At 42.4% G+C, this 24,624-nt stretch overlaps 1 protein-coding gene across 4 annotated transcripts in view; it reads left to right on the top strand.

Annotated features, from left to right (window-relative positions):
• The window catches only part of CACNA2D3 (calcium voltage-gated channel auxiliary subunit alpha2delta 3), an 808,785-nt gene that overhangs the window by 338,242 nt on the left and 445,919 nt on the right, over positions 1 to 24,624 (top strand). For 3 of the 4 annotated variants that reach the window (XM_067043906.1, XM_067043907.1, XM_067043905.1), the window contains exon 6: positions 20,922 to 21,053. The exons of the other annotated variant lie outside the window; for it this stretch is intronic. In XM_067043906.1, the coding sequence (XP_066900007.1) occupies positions 20,922 to 21,053 (132 nt within the window). The remainder of the gene's footprint in view (positions 1 to 20,921; positions 21,054 to 24,624) is intronic. 4 annotated transcript variants of the gene reach the window in all.

Here is a 24,624-nt window from a genome sequence, read left to right as displayed (position 1 = left end):
GGTCCACTTGTTTGATTGTCTCTGTCACTTTTCCTGTTCAAAACTTAAAATCCTTCCACAGGTGATCAGAGTGCATGGAACTAGCAGACCCCAAGCTGCCTCCTTTGTCAGTCCGTCCTCAGGCTGTCAGTGCCTTTTCTCTCTGATGTGCCCATTCTGCCTTTGTGACTTCATTTTCTACCCGTGCTGTTGTGTTCCCCCTAGTGCAGGGTGGCCTTGTTCTGTCACTTGTGTGAGGATACCCATTTTCTCCTCATAGTCTCTGCAGATTGCCCTCCCCCTCCTGGCAGTTCCTCCATGCTTTCTTCTGTCTGTCTACATCCCATCTACTTTCAAAGCCACCTAGTCTCCTGTCGGGCTCAGCCATGTTCCTGCAAGCCTCCCATATCCTGATGACCTTCTTCTCAGAGCACTTGCATGGCTTGTTGGTGGAATCATGCAATCCAGGGCTTACTTACTTTTTTTTTCTAATTTTAAAAAACTGTGGTAAATATAAACATAACATAAAGTATATTATCTGAACTGTTTTATGTGTACAGCTCAGTGGTTAAATATATTCATATTTTTGTGCAACCCTATCACCACTATCCACCTTCACAATGCTTTTAGTCTTATAAAACTGAAACTCTCTACCCATGAAACAATAACTCCTCATCTCTCCTCTTCCAAGACTGGCAACCACCTTTTAAAAAATTTTTCTAAGGTTTTGACTACACTAAGTACCTCATCTAGGTGGAATTGTACAGTATTTGTCTTTTAGTGATGGACTATTTCACTTAGCATAATGTCCTCAAGGTTCATCCACGTTGTAGCATAATTCATAATTTCCTTCCTTTTTAAGGCTGAATAATATTCCACTGTATCAATAGACCACATTTGCATCATTCTGATGGTGCTGGTTCATAGCCAGATTGTGTCATGGGCTGATGCTGTGTTTTCTGTTGAGCTCAGTGTCATTACCACGAAAAAGAGATGCTACGTAAGTATGAGCAGACGTATCAGGCTCAGAACATCGTAGTTCTAAGTTACTTAGAAAAGAAGGACCATGGCGTATGTTGCTTGTCATCAAGTGGTTTGGAAAGGAAAATCATGTGTGTGTATGTGTGTTGTGTTTTGTATGTATCTCTTTAGAGAAAGTGTGCAAATGTTAAAGCAGATGGGATAAAGCGTTAGCAGTGGGAGAATCTAGAAGGGAATACAGGTATTCTTCATGCTATTTTCATTCCTACAACTTTTCTGTAGGCTTGAGAATGTTTCCAAATAAATGGACTGTGTCCTGAGCTGGTAAACTGGCCCAAGTCAACATTCATATCAGGCCTCACTGCCCAGCTAACACGAGAAGCTTCCAGGTGGACAGGTTACCTGTCAGGATGTTGAGTAATGTCTGGTGTGACCAGAACCTCTGCTGATCAATTTGTTATTGTCAGATCTGAACTCATTCTTGATTGGAGAGCAGATGAAATGGCCACCAGGCAGAATGGCCAAAGCAAAGGGGACTAAACAGTTATTTATTGGAAAATTAGAAGTTTCAACTTACAGAGACTCTCTTGGAGATTTCATTTATGAGAGCTATTTACACATGAGTATTTATGGTTGTACTTTATGTATTCCATCTAAAAATGTGGGCTTTCCACTGAATTACCATAGAGCAGAAAAAAAAATTATTAAAAACATCCAGTTTTCCAAATCTACTCTAATCCTATAGTACAAAGCTAATAAAAACTTGCCAAGCAGATGCTGGCATGTTGCGTGCACTAACTGCAGTGCTGAATGTGGTGGGGTTGGAGAGCCGATGGGAGAGATGGGCAGTTCCCAGTGTTACAGATGATGACCCTGAGCCTTCAGACTTTGTGTGAGTTGCTTTATTTTCTTCTCTGTCCTTTTCTGTACTTTATGGATGTTCTACAGATCTTTTTTAAAGATCATGTGGGTGTGTTGGGGAAAATTATCTGGTTAGGCTAGGCCACTTTCCATTTGTGTGTGAGATATGCAGAGAGTGAGCAGGACAATCTCAAGGACAGTTTGGACTCACCCCACCATAGATCATCCAAGCTCCCCTGATTGAAACTCCTTCAGAAACCAGCCATGCCAGCAGACTGGTAATGAATGAGTGTGTTTTCCACAGGTAGCCGGATGTCCTGATGTCACTTTCGTTTCCATGGCTCACTTTGCTGCTGCTTTGTGAGCCAGCTATAAGATGATGGCCAGTGTATAGGCTGACCCTGGGCCAGCGCAGAACGCCACATATGTGGGAGGGGAGACCCTGGGAGGGAACCGGAGGAGATGAGGACCCTGGGCATTTCTGGAAAGGACCCTTCCCTGTCTCTCTCATTTGCTTTCTTCTTACTCTGGTAGAATACTGAAGCCTTTTCTGTTATTGTTATTATCACTATTACAAGAGCAGCTGCCATGCATTGAGTGTTCACAGGTGCCCTGCACAGTGTTAACTCTGGGGACGCACATCAGCTCAGTCACCTGTGGAATGGGGCTGTTACTACCACACCTCAGTGAGAGAGTTTCTAGGTATTCATAGCTGTTCCCGCTAAGGAAGACTGGCTTTATTCTAACACACTTAGCCAGTGTTCTGAGGAATTGGCTGTCATTCTGCACTGTTTTGTTTTCCTTCCCCTTGGCCATCATACAAAGATGCACCGGATTCTCAGAGTCCTCAATCTGGTTCTGTTCAAGGCACACCAATGTGTGTACAAGATCCCAGGCCCACCTCTCTTAAAGCTGGCCCTTTATTTGTGCCATGGGACCTGAAGGGCCCACGTTCTGCCTGTATGACTTTTTAAATTTTGAACTTTTGGAAATGTGACCCCAATAATTTACCTACTCTCTTTTAGGATTGGTTTGTGTCAATAAAATGTGGTCTAGAAGACCTACCTAGTGGCTCTGCTACTAACAGTGCGAACTTGGGCTTATTACTCGCAACTTAAGCTCAGTTTCCCCATCTGTAAAATGCGAATTACACTAGCACCCACCCTAGAGCTGTTCTGAGGATCAAATCTCTTACTATAAGTAGATGTCTTAGAGGAGTTCCTGCTACATCCTGAGTGCTCACTACTGCTGACTTTGTTCATGGCCCACTATCTTTTAAAGGTGTTGCTTGGGCATATTACTTAAGGTCTCTAGTGCCCCAGGCTCCTCATTTGTAAATGGGCACAGAGGACCTATATCACAGAGGATTAAGTGACCCAAAGCATGAAAAGTGCTTATTTGGCAAGTGGAAAGAGCATATATGTGGCCAGTGTCATTGTTTTTAGGGAGATGTGTTTTTAAAATTGAATTCATTTTCCTCTTTTCCTGTGTTAATTCCTTTTCAAATAAAGCCTAGCGAACAGTTTATGGTACATTTTCCAGGGCCATCAGTATTGCTTATATTATGTTGTATATTGTGTGTGTGTGTGTGTGTGTGTGTGTGTGTGTGTGTGTGTGTGTATGATGTGAGTGCATGTGGAATGGTTTCTTTTGCTACTTGGGTATTTGTGTGGTTTGCACCTTGTTTCCATCTGAAAACTGGCATCTCTTTGCCTTCCTTTTCTTTGCCTTCCCTGACCAAAGACGTCTCAATCCAAGTTAACTTCCACACGGACACACATGTAAGATGGTGCTTACATGTGTTAAACGTGTGTGCATGCTTTGGATATTTAGTTCTCTTTCCAAAGTTTTGAAATTGGTAAACTCGAGGCTGGAGCAGGCAGCTCACAGAGTGTGAGCATGAGGGGTCTCCTCCTTTTGTTTAAGTAAATTGTGAAGAAAGAAATACATTAAACTGTGAGACCGATGAGATGAGATGAGATGTGTTAGCGAACATTCTCAGAGTTCACCAGTTTGTGACCGGGCATCTCAGGACCAGGCATGACAACCTGCCGGGAGCCAGCTCTGCTGCTGGGCTGGAAGAGATGAACCCCCATCAATGTAACTCAGAAACAGAAAAAGAGTTGAGCCTGGAAACCCTCTGGTTAACAGTGAAATTACCACTGACTCAATTTGCAGTCATCTTGGAAAGGACAAGCTGCTGTCTCTCCCCTGGTGAATTTCTGCAGAGCACAAATGCTGCAAGTGAACCTCATCTCTGTCCCTAATCAAGTGGCGGCTGGGCTATTGAACATGGTGATTGTCCCAATTGTCCTTTTCACTTGGCTTGTGAGGCAGAACTGGAGTCTTGGCAGTTCTTGGAAATAATGACCTCATACAAGAACATTCAATTTAGTAGCAGCTTCAGGCTCCCAGTGCCTTCATAAGCAGAAGTGTTTGCATTTCTCCCCTAGTCAACAGATTGTTTACAGGTACATTTTCACCTAGAGTAACAAACAGTAGTGAACTGTGAAGCTGCTGCTGAGTTTTATCTATAATTGAAATACCAAAGGTAAGACCAAATATAACTTGCTGTTATCTCCCCTAAGATACCAAGGGTGTTTTGAGTTTGTTCAATGCTATTTTAAGAAATTAAATGATCCTGGCAGTTCCCTGGTTGCCTAGTGGTTAGGATTCTGGGCTTTCACTTCCCTGACCCGGGTTCAATCCCTGGTCAAGGTACTGAGATCCTGCAAGCTGTGTGGTGCGTCTCCCCCTGCCAAAAAAAAAAAAAAGAAAGAAAAAGAAGTTAAATGATCCTTTTCACCTACTCATGCTGTCTCATAAAAAGATGAAAAATTAACTAACAGGACTCCTAAGCTAGTCATTGTCCAAAAACATACGTTTTAAAACAACTGAATTGAAGAACATTTTAGTGGGTTGAATGATGTTCCCCTCAAAAATTCATGTCCAGGGCTTCCCTGGTGGCACAGTGGTTGAGAGTCCACCTGCCGATTAAGGGGACATGGGTTCATGCTCCAGTCCGGGAAGATCCCACATGCTGTGGAGCGGCTGGGCCCGTGAGCCATGGCCGCTGAGCCTGCGCGTCCAGAGCCTGTGCTCTGCAATGGGAGAGGCCACAACAGTGAGAGGCCTGCGTACCGCAAAAAAAAAAAAAAAAAAAAAATCAAAAAAAAAAATCATATCCATTTGGAACCTCAGACTATGACTTCACTTGGAAATGGGGTCTTTGCAGATATTATCAGTTAAGGATCTAGAGATGAGATTGTACTGGATTTGGGGGTAGGCCCTAAATCCAATGACTAGTAGTGTCCTTAAGAAGAGAGGAAGGCACACAGAGACAAACAGAGGAGGGCCATGTAAATATCGAGGTAGAGACTGGAGTTATGCTTAGACAAGCCAAGGAATGCCAGGGATTGCCAACAACCACCAGAAGGCAGAAGAGAGGCAATTTCTCCCTTGGAGCCTCCAAAAGAAACCAGCCTTGCTGACACCTTGATTTTAGACTTCTGGCCCCCAGAAGTGTGAGAGAAGAGATTTCTGTTGTGTTAAGCCACCCAGTTGGAGGAGTTTGTTATGGCAGCCCAACACACCAGCCAGGGTTCCTCTGAGTCCCAGTAGACAGTTTCATATAGGACTGCAGGGGGAGGTGAAGGCATCCAGTTCATGAAAAACAGAGAAAGGCTTGAGGAACTGTCCTGATTTAGAGGAGACTAAAGAGACAGGACAACTGTTGTAATGTGTGGTTCCGGAGTGGATCTGGGCCTGTGGATGAAATTTGAATAAGATTTGTAGATTAGGTGCTAGTATTGTATGAGGTGTGGTTTTGATTATTGGACTGTGGTTAAGTAAGAGGTTAACATTTGGAGAAGCTGGGTGAAGGGTATATGGGATTTTTTTTTTCACAATTTTTGCAAATGTTATAAAGTCTGAAAGTATTTCATAATGAAAATTTGAAACAGAGATACTGTTTGTTTATAGGAGAAAGATGAGAGAGAAAGGTTTGGGGGGATCATTTGTGCACGCCAAGAATGGTGAGCTGGTGAACTGGCTAATGTGAAAACACAGGCTTTTTTTCTCTGTTCACCAACACTTTTCTCCTTACACTTGTGAGGAAGTTACATTCATTTATTTTAAAGCAAATCCCTCCAAATACTCTGAGTACTGAAAGTGTCACTCATGAAAACAGACTCCTTTACTTCTCCCCATTTTCAACGGAATGCTGTATTGCTGTTACAGATGAGGGTGATGTATATGTCTTGGGAAATTGATAAATGGAACAAAAAGGAAGGGTTTAAGTTGTAAAGGAGTGCATACTGCACAATTCCATTTTATACAAACAAAATGTATGGAGAAGGGAATAGATGGCTCTAACATCAGGATGTAAACAGTGATTATCAACAGGATTAGGGTGGTTTAAATTTTCTCCCTGATCATGTGATTTTTTTCAAATATTGAGGATATTTTTGTTAATTATGAGAAGTTATTTTTTAAGGGAAAGAATAAGACTATTTTTAGAGGGTGATTTCCACTCTCTCCCTCCAGAAAAGAGCTCTATGTTTGGTCTAAGATAAAAACCCCAAGTAGAATCTTCTTGTAGAATTCATTTATTATTCCACTATCTCACCATGTAGGACCAAGGCTTGAGCTATGTTACTGTTCTCAGAGGTGGCCAGCATGACAGCAGAGCCTGTTTTGGTGGTCTAGTCAGAGTCTGAAATATCCAGCTGAGGAATAGTCCTTGGCTCAAGACGTCAAGGTTTTTTTTTTTTGAAACACTGTCTGCATTTTGTTTATCAAAAGGTCTTTCGTATGTTTCGCTTTGGCACAATTAAGCAGATTTTAGAATTTGCAGTTGTGGGTCCATAATATATTCATCCCAAGACGCCTTTGTGCATCTGTTATGTATTTCCATATTGTTTTTGCTAATAGTTTTGGAGAGATTTTAAGCATTTGAACCTTTTTTCCTCCTTGCTTTAAAGACGATGGCTGGAGAAAGTTAAGGACTCAGAAAGTTATTAATTTTTTTGTACCCCTAAGTGCACTGTAGTCCGCTACTTTTAAGATGAAAAGGCCCATTTTTTCTTGTCCTTCTTCTCTTTCCTTTTCTTCTTAAATAGACTGTGTTACTCAGAAGGATTGGATTGACCCTCTGCTATAAATTTGTACTGATCCCATATGCTAATTAACTATGTCTTATCCTAATTCAATTGTAAGAGAAAAGATCTGCATATATACATGGTAAATACATAATATGTTTTAGAGAACAAATATTGAACAACTTTAAATTAAATTAAATATTTGTTTTAAGTAACATGTTTTCTCTTAAACAATTCTACCTTTGATGATGAACAATAGTTCTGAAACAAACTTTATTATCCTCTCTTCACATCTTTTCTTGTTCTTGCTGTGGAGTCCACCCATGTCCTGACCTCACAGTGACCAAGCTAGCCTTTTTTATCTTGACCTTGTAAACTTTGACTTGGCATCATGGATGGTCCTTGCTTTGGGACATTCCATGAGTAACATAGCCTTCAGTTCTTACACACACACTTTGTTATATTCTAATCATGTAAATGCTATTGAAATAGCAGCAATTTTAAATTTACATGCCCTTTAATTCACATACAAAATAGAACCAAGCTATTTAAAAATAATCAAACAGACCAAGGGATGAAATCATGGCAGATTAAATAAGAAAGCTGAATTCGATAGTATCTGCATAGATGACTTGTCTTCTTTCTAGTTAACTGCTGAAATAAAATTAGTCATCAAATGTGTTAGGACTCCGAAATGTTACTGGAGTTTTGATTTACTCTACTTCTGGTCATTTAAAATATGTTTGAAACTGTTTAATCAAACCGATTAAATAAACCACCATCACTATACAAAAGTTTTAGCATCTTTATTGCTAGAAGACCTTTCTGAATAAATGTTTCCACAAATAAGAAAATAATAAAGTTTGGACTACTAAAATTTTTAAGAAAAGGTTTATCAAGCCTTGACTTAAAAGCATGCTCTTATTAAAACTATTACAGCTAAAATCTCTAAGTAGCTCTGTCCTTGAAAGTTTTGGAGATCAGCTTCCATTTCTGAAGGCCTGTCCTTGTCATACATCATTTTCGTAGCAGCTGGCTTCTCGCTTAGTGAAGTTCCTGTTAAATATGTATGGCCTTGTTGGTTTTATTTTAGTAGCAGTAACATTTTTTTTTCTTTTTCATTGTTATTTGCAGCATGTAATCTTCTGAACTTGCAGCATTATTTCCCGCAAAGCACTTCTTTCTCTCGTCTTTGAATTTTTTGCTTTGTATCCCAAGAGATCTATCTTTTGCATTAAACTTTCTTCTATCTGCCATGCACTTTTAGAACACTGAACAGACTTCTTGTACACCGGTGTGGTATGGAAATGCTTCACTTGGAAAATGATCCTGCCAGATTTAAATTATTTAGTGGAATTAGTGCTTGGTGAAATCCCGAGTCACATGGGTTTTGTGGCCTCTGAGATGACTTTTTGGGTGTTTGTGACCATATTGGAAACTTGGAGGAGATGTTTCTGGTTTGGCACCCTCTCTTTCCTCTTCCCGCCAGTGCCACTCTGAATTTCTTTCAGAAACCCATCTTTCATGGCTGCTGGGCTTGAAATCAGACCCAAGACTTAGCATGTTTAAGCCAATCAATCAGCGTGCCTCATTCCACTCTTGTTTTGGTTAGCTCAGGGATGGGTGTACAATGCTCAAAGTCAATAAAAGTAAGGAGACATCTGAAGATCTCACATTCTACCTGTGAGTATGGTGGAAAAAGTTTGATGACTGTAAGTGCTGCAACAATTCTGTGGCCCCATAAGGGGAAATGTTGGAGATGCTGGGGCAAGGGTTGTAGGGTGAAAGGCCGGGATGTGTGAGAGGAAGGGTCTGAGGATGGAGCCAGCTCAGTTGGATACAGAATAGAAAGACAGAAACCACAGCCTTGGTGAAACCATTGTCATTCTCTGGACCAACCTACCCCTGAAGCTGTTTCTACTCCTAATCTTTTTAGTTCTCGGGGCCAGTATTTTTAAAGATATTTTAATTTGGCTCTTTGGTTCCTTAAGTTGGAAAGATTCCCACCTTGAAGAAGTAGAGGGTGTAGTGACATAATTACAGTAGCAACAGTCTTAAGTAGCATCCAGTTAAGGAATTTAGTGGATTAATTAATGTTTTCCATTTCTTCTCCCATCAATAAAACACTTTGGCTGATGTCTGGAGCATGCTGAATGTCCATAGCTAGCCAACTGCCCCCAGTACTCAAAAGGCCATGGCCTTACATACAATGATTGGCAAAGTGTTAAAAGAAGGTGTTATGTATTATTATAAAAATGATTCCTTGCTCTAATTCTTTTTGGTTATACATATTGTGATCACATCAGAGATCTCTCTCTCTCTCTCTCACACACACACACACACACACACACACACACACACACACACACACAGAGTCATTCGGTTCCATTCCCTGTGGAATGGGATGAGTTATAAATGGAGTGTCTGTCCATTCTGTTCTGCCAACAGTATACCTACTTACACTAATTATCTCTATGTATTAATAAAACTACCCCCCCCCTAAAGTGATCCAGTTTGGTTGATAAATTATATGCTCATCTAGTTACAAATCATGGAATAGAATTAAACCTACACCCTTTGATTTTTCACGAGCTTATGCGACAAGGAGAGGGGACCATCAAATACCCATCCTTGCCACTCAGGATCTAGTGTGCATTAGCCGCTGAAGGTCCATAAGCTCAATCATTTGGTCTCAATTAATTGGGCCCAACTGCTGTTGTTCAACAGACCAAAAAAATAGTTGATATAAGCATTTGTGGGGTGAATGAGGTCCGGTGGAAAGATGGCTGGAACATCCTTGTTAATAATTCTTGGCCAACATTATTGGAAGCTGGTATTATTCCTAGTGGATATCATGCTCTTTGGGAGCAGTTTGGACTTCCCGTGGTACAGTTGGGCTAGGGGTGGGGAGAGCTTACAACCAGAGGATCTTTGCATGAAAATGAGCATCAAAATGAAAATGAGCATCAAAAGCAAATTCCTATAATGTTCTAGCCATGTGAACCCAGTCCCATGGTGCCATATCCATCAAAACCACCTTGGCATGAAACTGGCTTCCTCCACAGAGCTCCGTGAGGGGGTGGATCTTCCCTGCAGCTTATTTGCAGAGAACATTGTCTGCTTCTTAGAGTGTCTTTTTGCCCTTTCTCAGGCCTACTTCTGACTCCTGTTTACATGTTTCTAGCCATGTCAAGCTAGAAATGCCCTTGGTTATGTGACCACAACTACATTTTCTTATTCTTGGGGCTGCATGCCTTCAGGAGTTTGTCAGTTTCAGAGCTGGAAGACATAGAGGATATATCATTTATATTTTATTAAAGAAAAACCACAGTTTTCTTTATACAAGGAATGTGTTCTCATTTCACCTGCCATCCTACACCCTGGTGTAGATGCTGTTAAGGTTGAGATGTGAGCTACTTAGGCAGGAAACTGGGAAGAGGTGATGAGATGAGCATGGCAGCTTTGAGCCACTGGAGCTACATTTCCCCATCCCCAGTCATTCATGGGCCACACTCATGTCTTCATCTGTTTCTGCCCAATGCCTGTTTGATTACTTGATGCTTTTCTTTAAACTGACTCACTATTTATTTTCACCTAAATAAATTTAGCGTCGTTCTGAGCAATAATCTGTGTACCCATGGGTTTGATGTGTTGCTTAAAATTACTCTAACATAATGAAGTACACAAAGGCTAAAGTCTTTAAAAGTTCCTTTGTGTTCTACCTGAAAGCATTTACCTAGGATGGCATGTGGTGTGTGTGTGTGTGTGTGTGTGTGTGTGTGTGTGTTTTGAGAAGGGAGTGAGGGCAGGGCATAAGCCCCTTTCCATCCATGGTTCAAGAAATAAGAGATTAAAATTTTATTCTGCTATTTCAATGGCTACTTGTAGCTTAGATATCTGGCAGCAGCATTCCAAATTTGGAAAAGGGTGCTTCTCTTCTGGGAATTTAAAAGTAAATTAAGGCATAAAAGACCCATTACTAGACCTGGTCATTCTGATCCCCAAACCCAAGCCATTTGCTAGACAATTGCCTTTCCTCACCCCACTGCACCCAGTTACAAAGACCAAGGCTTCCAGTATCTCAAAGGATGATGAGATCCTGGTACAAAGAGGAGAATGTGTCTACACCTCCATCACCATGACCATACCCATCCTGCCACCACTGAGTGGCCTGTTAAATCGATGACAGTGTAGATGTGGGCAGGACTTGCACTGAAACGCAGATCAGAGGAGTTCTGTGGTCCTCCTCAAGGCTCAGCTCAAATCTTCCTTCTGCTGTGCCTCTTCTTCCAGCTGGCTCATATTTCCTTCTTCCTCACTCAGAACTCACCTTTCATCCATATCCACCCCATCTTTCCTACCCACAAGCCAATTTTTCAGGCTGGTACCCTGTGACATCTCTTAAAAGCAGTGCAGAATACTAATTCCCTTCCATGCCCCAACCCGGGCCTCCCTCAGAAGCCAGACTCAAGTCTGCATGTCGTCTCTCCATATAAATCTCAGAGCAAATGCAGGAGAGTCAGCTCTTTGCCTTTGGGTGTTAAAAACAAACAGCGAAGTTACACTTAGCTCTGTTTCCCTTTTTGAATGTCCACAATCCTCTTATCTCCCTGTCTGTGGTTTCTGGGCCCGCTGCTTGGTGATATGCTACCCTGTTTCCTCTGCAGCCCTCTGCTCCCTCGGCCTCTGATTCAGCTCCTTCCTTTGTCCAGCCACAGTTCTGTCTTCATACCGGCAGTATCCCTGACAGCTCCTTAATTGCTACATGCGTTTGTACAGTTCCCTAGCAATTATATTTCAGACCCTGTCAGGGTACCTGCTAGCCTCGAGGCTGTGTTTATATTAAATATCAATAAAAAGCTGATAGCATCAGTGCAGATGGCAGGCTCACAAAATCATATTTTACTGGGAGCCACAAATGGAAGGGAGGAATGTTTAAATTCCTTTCTCTCTTCTGAAAGTTTGGAATGAGAGGAGACTTTCTGAGTGAATATCAGGAATGGGTTCTTACCAAATAATGACAGCTATAGGTTCTATACTCTAGCTGGGAGTTGTCTTTTTGTGTGTGTGACTTGTTATAACATCAGTTTTCTCCAGATTGTTTCTTTGTGTGCTTCCCACACGCCCCCCACCATGGAACACAGGACAAGCCTTCAAATACCCTAGGTAATTTTAAATGCTTGTTGACTGAATGGGTACGTTTATTTGGCTTTACTTTGAGTGGGGTGTGTGTGTGTGTGTTTAGGACAGAGGCCTGGGACTAAGGGTCTCTGAGCCCCACCCCACCCTCTCCCCATACCCCCTGCACCGCCTCTTCTGAGGGACACTTTCACTTTAGGTGAAGGACAGCCTAGCCCATCTCAGGCTGTGTAGCTTTTCCCCAACAGGACCTCGGTTCTCCCACCCTTCAGAAATAGTATGTGCCTTCCCAGGAGCTGTGAGTATGACGGTGAATGAGGCATGTAGGGCAGCTGGCACCGTGTGAGCCCATAGCAGTGCCCAGAAAAAGTCTTGCTGAATTTTTCCAACACCCAAATGTGTGGTCAAGGATTTCTTTTTCTTATGGTTCCCACTGTTTCATGCTGCTTATGAATAACTTCTATCAATTAGGGACACACTGAAGAACAGCTGGCTGGGATGTACATTCTGAGGACTGTTGCAACAGAGAAATTGGTGTTTGCAAATCTGTGACAATCCAGCAGTTGGAGGACAAACTCTTGCCTGTTTCCATCAGTAGATTTTCCCATTTGTGTGCCATCTAAGAAGCATGCCAGCTCCCCTTGGGTGAACTCCTCTAGGATGCAGTACTCTGAAGCACTGTCCTCCAGGCTTCCTACTGTTGAGGATGCCCTGCTTGGATGCTGGGACGATGCAGAAGAGAGCTTCTACCTCTGGAATAAATGCCTGCCTTCAGAGTGCAAAACTTGTTCGGTGAGCTTGTCCTCTCTACACCAGTGGCTCCTCTCACTCTGCCACCTTGCCACCCTAGTGCAGGCACCATCCTGTCCCCCTGGAAGGACAGTAGGAGCCTCTAAACAGTCCCTCCACCCCCACTCTCCTGCCTCTGCTTGGTTGCTCTCCAAATGGCAGGAGTGTGTACCTGCCCCCTCTTCAGACCCTCCAGAGGCCTCCATTGCTCCTGAGATTGCCAGCAGACTGCAGCCCAGGGTCTTCAAGGTCCTGCTAAGTTCTCATCCTCAATCCTTCCCACCCAAGCTTTTTGTCCTCTGAATTCCAGGTATTTAAACTTGCAGTTGGCAATGCCAGGACCACTCTGCACCTGCACCTCTGGCCCCACTTTTAATGCCTATTCATTCCTCAAATTCTAGCTTGATCAATAATGTGTTAGGAAGACCTTGCTTAAGAACATATTTTGCCCCTTCTGATACTAATCATAACTGTAATCTTACACTTAATTCGATATTTATTGGGTTTTCTGCTTTCCCCAATGGACTATATACATGCCTTTGAGTTAAAGGCTTTGCCTGGTTTTCCCCACTGCCTTGTCCCCAAATCCTAACACAGCGCCTGGCACACAGTAGTCATTCAGCAGGTATTTTCTGAATGAATGAATGAATAAATGCATACTACATCCGGTACAGGGGCTAAATGCTTTGGAGAATGTTAGAAAATATGACATGATTTACACCCTTTAAATGGGTTGTACAATGGCAGTAGGAACAGCTACTATAAATGAAACAAGAAAAGAAAAGCCTCAATAAGATTGTCCAGGGTGGGGATGTGGGTGTAAGTTGGGAATTGGAGGAGAAGCAGATTTGAAAATGGATCCTGGGCCAGACCAGAGCATCTTAGAGCACTGGGCAGTGAGACGTAGTCTCTGAGTGATGGGTTAGCAGAAACTACTGAAACTTCTGGGTCAGGGTGTACCATCTTGCCTTGGAATTCAGCACAGATTTGCAATCAGGATGCCAGGTTCCAGAGAGCCATAGCAAGGGTCTTGCAAGGCTGGTGTTATTCTAGTACTTGTTGGTGGGAAAGGGGTGGCTGTGCTCACCCCATCTCTGAACCTGTCCAAGGTGAGTTTTATTCCCTTTCTAACCAGAGCAAAACTTCAGGGAGGAAGTAGGCTTTGATTCTTCAGCTCTTTGTTAAAGACCTCAAGGGAGACTCAGTTAACGGGACAAGATCACATATCAAATGAGGTATTTTAAATTAGTGATACCAGCTTAACTACAGTTTATCAGATGCCACTTTAGAATCCAAAGCCCCATGAGATATGATTATCTTCACTCTAGAGCGTCTTATCCAAGATTTTATGCCTTGTAAATGTCCCCTCTGCAAGCAGCCCCCAAATCCAAATGCTGATGGTGATGCAAGAGCTTCACTGTGGCTCTGCAGCAGAGACCCCAAGGGGGATGCGTTAGGGGACCCTTGCAGATGGGCTCTACCTTATCTTTATCCACCACATCCTCTTCAACTCACACACATGCCTGGAGCATTAGGTGTGAAGATGCTCTCAGGGTCCCCAAGAAAGCTTGATCCCAGCCCCCTCCTCCAGGGACCACCCACTTCATTTATTTGTTGACAGCTGAGGGAAAACAGCCTGCTCTGAGCCACGTGTTACCTTGACTACACGTCCCATGCCACCTTTCCCCGCCCCACCCCTTACTATTTGGTGAGTAGTAGAGTGCGAGGCCTCCATTCCAGTCTTCTTCCATCTAATAGCTTGGACACAACATGCAATTTAGCTAATCTCTACCTTGGGCAGGTGATGTACTGGGGCAATGGACTTCAGTGCTCTGAGGATCAGTTTCCTCATCTGTAAAATGGGGCTATGAAGAGTATTTTGTAACTGTCCTGCATAGTCCATGGCACATTATAAATGTGCCAGAAATGGCAGTCTCTGCTGCTATCAGTATCATTATTATTTTGATTTCTATCACATAATTTTCTTTTTCTTAGTATCTCTGACAAAGACTTGGGAATGGTTTATTCCAAGGGGATAAAGAATGACAAGGAGGAAGAAATGCAAGTTCCTCCACAAAAATTTAAATATGTTAAGGGAGGAGGACTATTTAAAGTTGATTTATTTAAGGCAAAAAATCTGAACAAACAAGTTCCGTCATTGACGTGAAATCCCACCGGGGAATGAGCTCCTGAAGTCTAGCACATTGAGGCAATGGGCTGAGAGTCTCAGGTACCCTCTAAGTTTTGCCAAACTGGTAGGTGTGTTCCCCACTCACTTTGCTTCCCAGCTCCATCCAGAGTGGTTCAGCACTGGGCCATGAGTATTCCTCATCCCTCTCTTCCCAGGACTGCCAGAAAATGCCTCCAGATTTGGGAAAAGCAAGCTGCATTTAATATCTAGCACATCACTAAGTTTAGAGGTAGGGTAAATGTTTTGCTAATAAGTCTATTTTATAATTCAACACACATTAAGGGCTATTTTCCAATACATATTAAGTGCTTGATAATTAGCATCAAAAGTATTCATTATTTAATCTGTTATCTATTTAGAATGAACGAGAGAGATGTCATTTGCTTGCTGAAATGGGAGACATGAAACCTCTCCAGCCATTCTCTTCTTGAATCTGGTCCAGCATGGGGGGCTGAGGAAAACTGCGTGGACTCAGTGCCCCCAGTAATCCCTGTGCTGGTATAATTTTATATCCAGGAGACACACACCTTCAAAGACCTTTAGGAAAGCCCAAGATCCTTCCTCCAGCTTGTTCAAGGCGGGAAATAAATACCTTCTTTACAAGGGCCATACTTCAAAACCCAGTTGAACATGAATTCAGTCCCTTCCCTTCAAACAATGGCTTTTGTGTAACAGTAGTTTGTAATTCAATATTAGCCTATAATTGTTCATGTATGCTCAGATTCTCTAGAAATGGACCCATATTTTGTGGTAGAAAATGGCAAGTTTAAATTAATACAGTGCTGCTAATTCACTGGAGAATAAATTATATTGAGAAAAAAGATGAAGGGAGTATCAGGTAACTTTGAGGTCTGGAGAGGAAACTCAAATACTAAGGCATCCATAAAGATCCTGATTGTTTGAAGGGTGTGTCCTGGAAAAAGGAAGTAGGCTATGCTGGCTATAGATTTCAGAAGAAAAGAAATTTGATTTTTGAACCATGAATAAAAGCGTGATGGGCCTTGGCACTGGTGGAGCACAGATTACGTCTGTTAGAAAATGCATACTTGGCAGGAAACTTTGCTGATCTGCTAAAATCCTCACCATGGCCTGCCCACCTCTCCAGCCCCATCCTGTAACTCTCTCCTTTGCTCACAAGGCTCTCGTAATACTTGTGGCTGTGTTGTTTTGTTCCCTAAGACATGGGTTTCTTCCCAGCTCCAGACTTCAGAACTTGCTGTTCTCTTTGCCTAGAAAGTTTTTGCTGGCCAAGGGGGTTTTGAGCTGATGCCTTCTTAGCATTCAGGACTCTCCTCAAAGAGGTCATCTTTGACCGCCCAATTTGAGTAACTCCCCTTTCACCAACTAATCACACGGGGTAACTCTCAAGCCTACCATCCCTTTTACTTGTCTTCATCACACCCATTTCTATTTGGAATTCTCATTTCTTTTCCCTTGTCTCCCCTCCTCAGACTGAAATGTCAGCTTCATGATCTATCTGGTTCAGTGCTGAATGCCTAAGATAGTAGGTGCTCAATAAATATTAATCGAATGAACAAATGGAAGAAACATCGAGAGTGCCTGACCCTGATAATTTGAGGAAGGGAGGAAGACACATAGGTAGAGCCTTACCTGGATGGTCCTACGACAGCTGGACTGCCCTGGGTGGGGAGTCGGGGGCTCACCATAGAGCTGTAACTGGTGATGTACTCTCCTGGTGGAGCCCTCCTGCTGCTGGGCACCTGTGTGCCTTGTACCACCAGCTTTTGAGGGAGGGCTGCTCTCATTTGCCTTCCACAGATGGAGACATTGGGACACAGGAAAGTTAAGTCACAAGTCCGAAGCCATTAGCTAACAAGTATTGAGTGAGGTCTCAAACCTGGGATTCCAGCTCCAGAGCCCAAGTTTCAGACTGGTGACTGCAGTGTTGGGGTGCTGCCCAGAGGCACGCTGCAGAGAACAGGGAGGGAAGTTGGGAGTCTTCTTGGAACCTTATTTATTTGCTAAGACACAGAGCAAATAATGGCCAGTATGTATGGAGTGTTTTGTATGTTCCAGTTGCTGTACTAAGTGCTCTACATACATTCATTTGCTTGAGGCTGATCATCTCAGATAGGTCACAGGAGGATGGAACTCGGGACTGAAATGCGATGGCTACTCATTCACAGAAATAGAACTAAAAGGAAATGTGTGTGCATGTGTGTAAGGGGGAGTGTGCAGAGAGAATGTTAGTCATCTGCAACATCAGGTGACCCCTATGTAGCAAAGTGCAAGCTTCAGAGGAAAGCACATATGAGAGCAGTTATTGGATGGAAATAAAAAAGGAAGCTACAAATGTGATTTTTTGATGGATTATATGATGTATTATGAAGACAGAGCAGGAATGTGTGAGTGCTTTTCAGATACAAATTGCAAATTGATCAGAAAGGTGGTGTGTGACTCTTACTCTCTAAACTTCTGCTAGTAGTCTGTTTTACTAAAAGCTGAACATCTGATAAGTTTTTGACTGGCATTCGAGGTAATTTAATCTCTCAGAAGGTAGAGGAAACAGGAGGAAGAATTGCTATTCCTGGACTTGATATTGACCAATATGAATCATAAGTTGATGCAGAATGGACAGGAACATTAGGAAAATGACCATGTTACGTGGAGTTCACTTTATTGAGCAGAGAGGCTGGGCATTGACACAACACTAAACATTAAGGGAAATGGTTTTAGTCCAGTTTGTTGCACTACAGGTAGGACCCATTGAAAGAGGTCAGGAAGAATTGTAAGCTCATAAAATTACAATGCAGACATGAAAATCGGAATTGTTCCCATAAAGGAGAAAAGGGAGAAGGCCTTTAAACATCCTTCACTAGGAAAAAGGCCTGATCTATTAAACTCAGATTTTAAAAACAGTACATTAACAACCATAGAATATGGGTATATTGTATAGGATAATTAAGAGAGTATGAGTACATGTAATGGGTTGAATAGTGCCCTCTAAAGGATATGTCCAAGTCCTAACCTCCAGTACATCCTTCAAATGTGACCTCATTTAGAAATCGAGTCTTTGCAGATGTAATTAAGCTAAAGATTTTGAGATGAGCTCATCTTGAATTTAGGGTGGACCCCAAATCCAGTGAATGGTATTCTTAAAGAAAAAAGAGAGGGAGATTTGACACAGAGACCCACAGAGGACAAGTGAAGATGGAGGCAGAAATCAGAATGATGTGTTTATAAGGCAAGAAACGTCAAGGGTTGCTGGCGACCACCGGAAGCTAAGAGAGGCATGGAACAGATTGTCCCTCAGAGACTCCAGAAGGAACCAATCTTGCTAACACCTTGATTTTGAACTTTTGGCCTCTGGAATAAATTTCTGTTATTTTAAGCTCCCACCCCCACCCCAATTTGTGGTAATTTCTTACAGCAGCCACAGGAAGCTAATACAGTCCATTAAACCCCTCAGAGTATTTTAACTAGACCATATTTTTTAGTGATTCTACTTCCCTTATTCATCATACCCAGGGAAAACTGAAGCCCTCTTTTCTTAAAGAGACATAATTTCAGAGCAAGATGTAGTATCCAAATGAAGTGGGTGAAGTGATCCTCAGGCACTACAGTTAGTTCTTTTTCATTTCTGAAGGTGCTCACATTTCCCAGAGGGAGGAACAATCTTAGGTTAGTAGGGCCATCTGGAGATATGGGCAGCCTTTTACTACCCCCAGAGAAATCATGCTCAAGAAAAAAGAATTGTCTAACTGGAAACTGTTGAACTCCTTAACATGTCGAGACAGAGAGCCAGTGAAATGGAATTTTCACTTCTAATTGTGGAAGGTTTTTATAATTGAAGTTATTGATGGAAGAGGCAAGAACTGTGGATTTTTCACTGTCATTATTGTAGTTGCACCTTCGTGGATTAATTTAAGTGGCTTTCGCAGCAAGGAGTGAGTCACAGTAATTATTGTCTAGCTTGGACAGGAACAATAAAGAACTCCATTTTCCAGGATGGTGAGGATAGTCTTACTCAAAATTACTTTACAGGAAAAAGTTGACTTGATCATTTTCAATCTCAAAGTCTATGATGTGGTTTATTATAGTTTACAAGAGTTAGAGCATTTGCTGTTGAGATGAGAGTTAGAATCCCAGTTGCCTGTTGAATCTGGGTAAGTGGTCTGAAAGAATGAGACAGGCTGGAGGTAAGACAGTAAGACAAGGCGCCATGTCTGTCCACTGGGTCAGGCGTCATATCGTGGCTCTGTCTCATCCTCCACATCTTGTGAGCAGCCAGCTGACAAAGGGCAGGCAGCTGGGGAGGAGGAGTGGCTAGCACAGTGCCAACAGTGAGTTTCCTTGCAGTGTACCTAATTTACATAAGCATTTCTAGAGTTACTTTTTACGTTGGCTTGCTGTGCAACTTACAGGCTGGACTGATGGAATCTGTCCCCATACCCCCTGTCTGCATAATATGGAGGGATCTTTGGAATGAGGACGCCACAGTGGAGTTACTGTGATTCACAGTTCCACAGGGAATTCTGGTGAGGATGCTGGACTCCAGGGGAATGGACTAGCTCCACTGATGACTTTGTGAATGCCTATGGCCATTAGTCCCTTTCTGTCAATGTGTTATACCTTCCAAACAGGCCAAATAATTGGGTATAATTATCCCCATTTTACAAATAAGGAAATCACAGATAAGAGGCTTTGCCATTTGCTAGTTGGGTGTTTTAGGAAAGAACTTGAACTCCTGGTGCTCCGTTTCCACTTGTATAGCATGGAGAACAACAGTGGACCTGCTATGGAGGGCTGTGGTGGGGGTGACAGGAGTGAAGATGAGCACAGTGCCTGCCTTGGAGGAAGGACTCAACAAAGGTTTCTCCTCCTTCTCCTCTTCCTAATTGTTAACATGCTCATCCTATTGTCATCCTTACCCTCATCCTACTGGGACTGGACAATTATCTATACTCTTGCAACAAAATTTTGCTGAGTGTTGCATTATTTTGAAACAGGATCTTCCAAGGTTAAAAAAAAGTGGACTGTTAAAGAGTATCCTCAGTGATCTACCATGCTTTCATCAGTATGCAAGAAATATATATTTTCTGTCTTTGTCTTCACTTTTAATTCTCATCTGTGGACAAAAGACGAGGGGTTATCTTTGGGCTCCTAAGGGTGAGGAAAAGACATTTGCTTATGGGATGACAGGACAGAAGAGTAGATAGTTGTCTGGAATTGGAGAACAGCCTTTTATTCATCCATCCATCCATCCATCCATCCATTCATCCATTCATCTATTTATCCATCCATACATTTTTGGAGTTTCTGCCACGTGCTGGTCAAAGGTGTGCAGCAGGAGATCAAAGCAAGATTGTTCCTGCCCTTATGGAGCTCATGATCTGCTGAACAAAAGAGGTAGAGATACTTAGTTATGTAATTCCAATTTACTTATTTATTTATTTTTAAAGCAGAATTTTAAGTTAGAGGTAGAGAGAATTGGAACAGGGCTGTGTTGGCTGAGGTGGCTGCAGTGACAGAAAACACATTTTTCCTGTTTTCAATGCTGAGTTCTGACTCAGGAGCCGAAAAGTGGAACAGAATGCTAGGAAAGTCTCTCTTTGTTTTTTCTGAACTATTTGCTCAGCCAGATTGAAAGTTACCCAAAAAGGGATGTGCCTTTCAAGTAAGGAGTCATCCGTAGAGGCTCCTGGGTGGCTTAGAGGGCTCAGGCAAGATGGGGAAGCTCTAATGTACATAAAGCTAGAATTCCCAGGAGCTAAACATTTCGGGAGCTATAACTTTCTTCACAGCTTCCTGCAGGATGGGCCCCATGGTGATATCTGCCAGCTATGTGGGATGCCAGCTGGGGTTCTGTTTCACTTTGGTTTGTAACATTCCTCTTCTCTCCCCCCACCTTTTTTCCCCAGATCCAGCAATTGTCAATGGGGTTTATTGGTCCGAATCCCTAAACAAAGTTTTTGTAGATAACTTTGATCGTGACCCGAGTCTCATATGGCAGTACTTTGGAAGTGCAAAGGGCTTTTTTAGGCAGTATCCAGGTGAGTATCCCTGCATTGAGAATTATGATTCAAGTTACTGATTCTGTGATATTTTCCTTTAGGGTTCAGGGTTAACAATTTTTTCCCTTCCCTTAGAAGAAAATGAAAGATTAAGTTCAAATCAATTAAATCTGTTGTCAGGGTACAGGACAGGAATGCATTTGGATCTACGTGTGGTTTCAGCATCTTCCTCAATAGAGGAGTTATTCATAGAGCCGCCACCTAAAGTGAGGGATTGGAGTGTGAAACGTATCATATTTCATCTTTCTGGACAAGACATTGCTTTTATTACTATTACTACTATTACTATGATTGTTGTTGTTATTACCAGGGAAAGGATCAATCCATAATCGGCTAAGTTAAATTCTGACTGAAAAATGTAAGAAATGGAAACATTTGAGCTTAGGTTTCCCTACTGTAAAGCTGACTGCTCCTGGAGGGAGAGGTTGAAATGGCCAGAGCACTACTGACATCAGTGCCACCAAGAGCACCCTCAAATGAATGTGTTTGTCAGAGTTTGTCCATCATGACTTTGGAACAAGTGTTCCTTCTAGGGTCTTCCCAGGCCTCTGCTTTGCAACAGGAATTTAATTCTGGCTCGGTTTGAATTGTAATTAAAAAAGGAAGTTTTAATTTTGCTTACAAGTTGTGAAAACAGGACTCGAGGCTGCAATTGTGCCAACATCACAGCTGTAGAAATTAAAAAGCTCAACCTAAAAGAAGGAAAAAAAACGCCCTGCATAATCTTGGAGCAATTAAGTGGAGTCTTTTATATTTTCATTAAGTAAGGCTAGGCACCTGATGTCTTCCCACGTTGAGGCACAGAGACTGCCAGCCTCTGCCTTCAGGAGTTGTTTGCCCTGCACTTAGCATCTGTCCCCTGAGACTTGCCTGCCGAGTGCCTGCTTTGCCAGATTATTCAACATTGCCCGAGAGCTGTGTTCAGCAGGGCATGCATGGTTCCTCCTGGAGCTCACAGAAATTTAAACAATAAGCATTCTATTAAAGATAACATTATAATAAACAGTGGTCTATTAAAGTTCCAGTGTCACCAAATTGCAATCTGCTTTGATACACTCAACGGAGAGTAAATTTAATGCAGATGTTGTGAAAATAGAGCATGGTGGGGGGCTGATCCATCAGGGAAGCCACAAGACATCTTACCACGTGGCATTTGGATGAAGGTGGAGCAAATAAGAAGAAACCACAGATCATCTGTTGTCTCCACCAGCAGGAAGTCTTCAAACTAAATTGAAAGTTTCAAATTTGAAATCTGATAATAGAGATGTATTAGTCATCTCGGGCTGCCGTAACAAAACACCACAGACTAGGTGGTTTAAACAACAGACATTTATTTCTCATTGTTCTGGAGGCTGGGAAGAGCAAGATCAAGGTGCTGGCAGATTTGGTTCTTGGTGAGACCCCTCTTTCTGGCTTGCAGATGGCTGCCTTCTTCCTGTGTCCTCACATGGGAGAGAGAGGAAGCTCTGGTGTTTCTTACTCTTCCTGGAAGGGCACTAATCCCATCATGGGGGTTCCAGTCTCATGACCTCATCTAAACCTAATTGCCTCCCAAAGAAAATTACCTCTCAATACCAGAACATAGGGTTCTTCAACCTATGAATGTTGGTGGGACACAAAGATTCAGTCCATAACAAAAGAAAATCCTCATAAAGGGTTTCTCTAATTGGAGAGATTAATTTATGTACAAGATTTTTATCAGTCAGAATCAGAATAGTTGACTCAGAAATGCTTACAGTTCTTTTATGATATTGGTGGCAGAATTTTGACTTTGTAAAATTTCTGCATATTTTCTTTGTGAATAAAGACATAGGTCACAGTCCTCCAAAGGGCTTCACTGCCCTGATACATGTCAGTGCTCACTCAGTGCTTGGTTCTGAACAGAGTACACCTCTTGTTTCTTGGACATAAAATGATTGTTAGATGAGGGATCCATGGACTTTTTTTGCTAGGATTTTTTTTTTTTCTTTTTAGGATGCTTCTTTTCATGTTTAGAGTGGTACAATAGTATGAATCAGTGGTAAGTGTAAATGTCATAAGCAGAAGGGATGTTCCTTCATTCTTACGTAAGTGTGTCCTGAGTTCTTGCTTTGTTCCAAGCCCTGTGTGAGGCCCTGAGGATAAAATGGTGAGCTAAGCAGAAAAGGTCACTGCCCTCGCGAAGTTCCCTCTTGTGGGGAAGTGCATTCATCAGAGATTTTGGTTGCCAGTGGCAGAAACCCAGTTCCAGCCAGCTCCAGCAGGGAACACATTCATTGAATCACCTGACTTTCAGATGATGCTGAGTTAGGCTCTGCTCTGTTGGCCCTACTCTTCATTTTCATGTGCCAAGAGATTATGAAGACATATGTTGCCTTAGATAAAATTAATTTCCCTCCAATATTAGTTTATAATGCCTTTGGGAGAGAAACAATAGTATATAGGAATATTGCACAATATTTTACATTTAATCAGATTTGAGCATTTGAGTCTGCAGTAGAGATTTTAACATTATTTTCAGTTTCACCTGTGGATATGCTGAATGAACATTCAGGGACCTTGGGACCTTGTCCTATGAAAGCTGAGGAAGGCAGGCTAGGCATCACTGATGCTGGTCATGAAGTCTGGAGTGCTGCCGAGAGAAGACTGAATGGCAGTGAAAGCTGCTGCTGAACTGCACTGTTCCTTTTATCTTGAGATTTATGCCCCAGCCAGCCTGGGTGGGATCCCATGAGGCATTTGACACTTCTAGAAATGTTATGGCTCCTGAGGGTACTTCTTGGTTAAGTGACAGTTCCTTGGATCTCAGAGATTTAAGATGAACCAACTATTATTTCTCTGGGATTTGATTACTTGAACATTTTCAAAATATCTGTGTATACAAAAAAGTACATACTGGAATGTCCTAGGAGAGATAGTACTATCTGGGACAGGGTTTCCTGAAGGTTGTCTCCTAAATCATTTTGTTGTGAGTTTCTTGGGAAAGGAAGGGCTCAATGGTCAGATTAGTTTGGTAAATGCTGCCTCTTACTGCCCTACCAGCAGAGGTTAAAGATGAACATAAGCAGATTAAAGGCCCTCAGATGTTCCTCCCACGACATGGAAACCAGTTTTACTTTTATATACTTAACTCACACTAACATACAGTAAATTCTCATGGAACCTCCTTATACTGCCTGTGTAAGGAAGAGAATGGTGGCATGGGATTAGGGAGATCAAGTCCCAGTCCTAACTAGAAATCTCAGGAAAATCTGTTGAACTTTGAGAGCCTTGGAGTCCCTGCTGTGAAATGAAGATTTGGGCCCAAAGGTTAGGTGTGGGTGAGATGATCCTCCAGGGCCCATACAGCCCTGTCTTTGAGTCAGAGTGTGACCTTTATTGTTATATCCAGGGCAGCTGTGCCTAGAACTGTGTTGAGGTACTGTCTTCATCCCCTTAGTGTGTACCTCCTGTCCTGACCAGGAAGGGCACGGGCCTCCTGGTTCCTGCTGTCATCCAGTCTCTTTCCTTGCTATAGACATCCTCTCTGCACAGCCACACCAGCCTTCCTTCAGCTCCTTGAACTTGACAT

This window comes from Kogia breviceps, chromosome 10 (genome assembly GCF_026419965.1).
Source record: "Kogia breviceps isolate mKogBre1 chromosome 10, mKogBre1 haplotype 1, whole genome shotgun sequence".
NCBI lineage: Eukaryota > Metazoa > Chordata > Mammalia > Artiodactyla > Physeteridae > Kogia > Kogia breviceps.
Note: the sequence above shows the minus strand (reverse complement) of the source record. Positions and strands in the feature narration are given on the sequence as shown.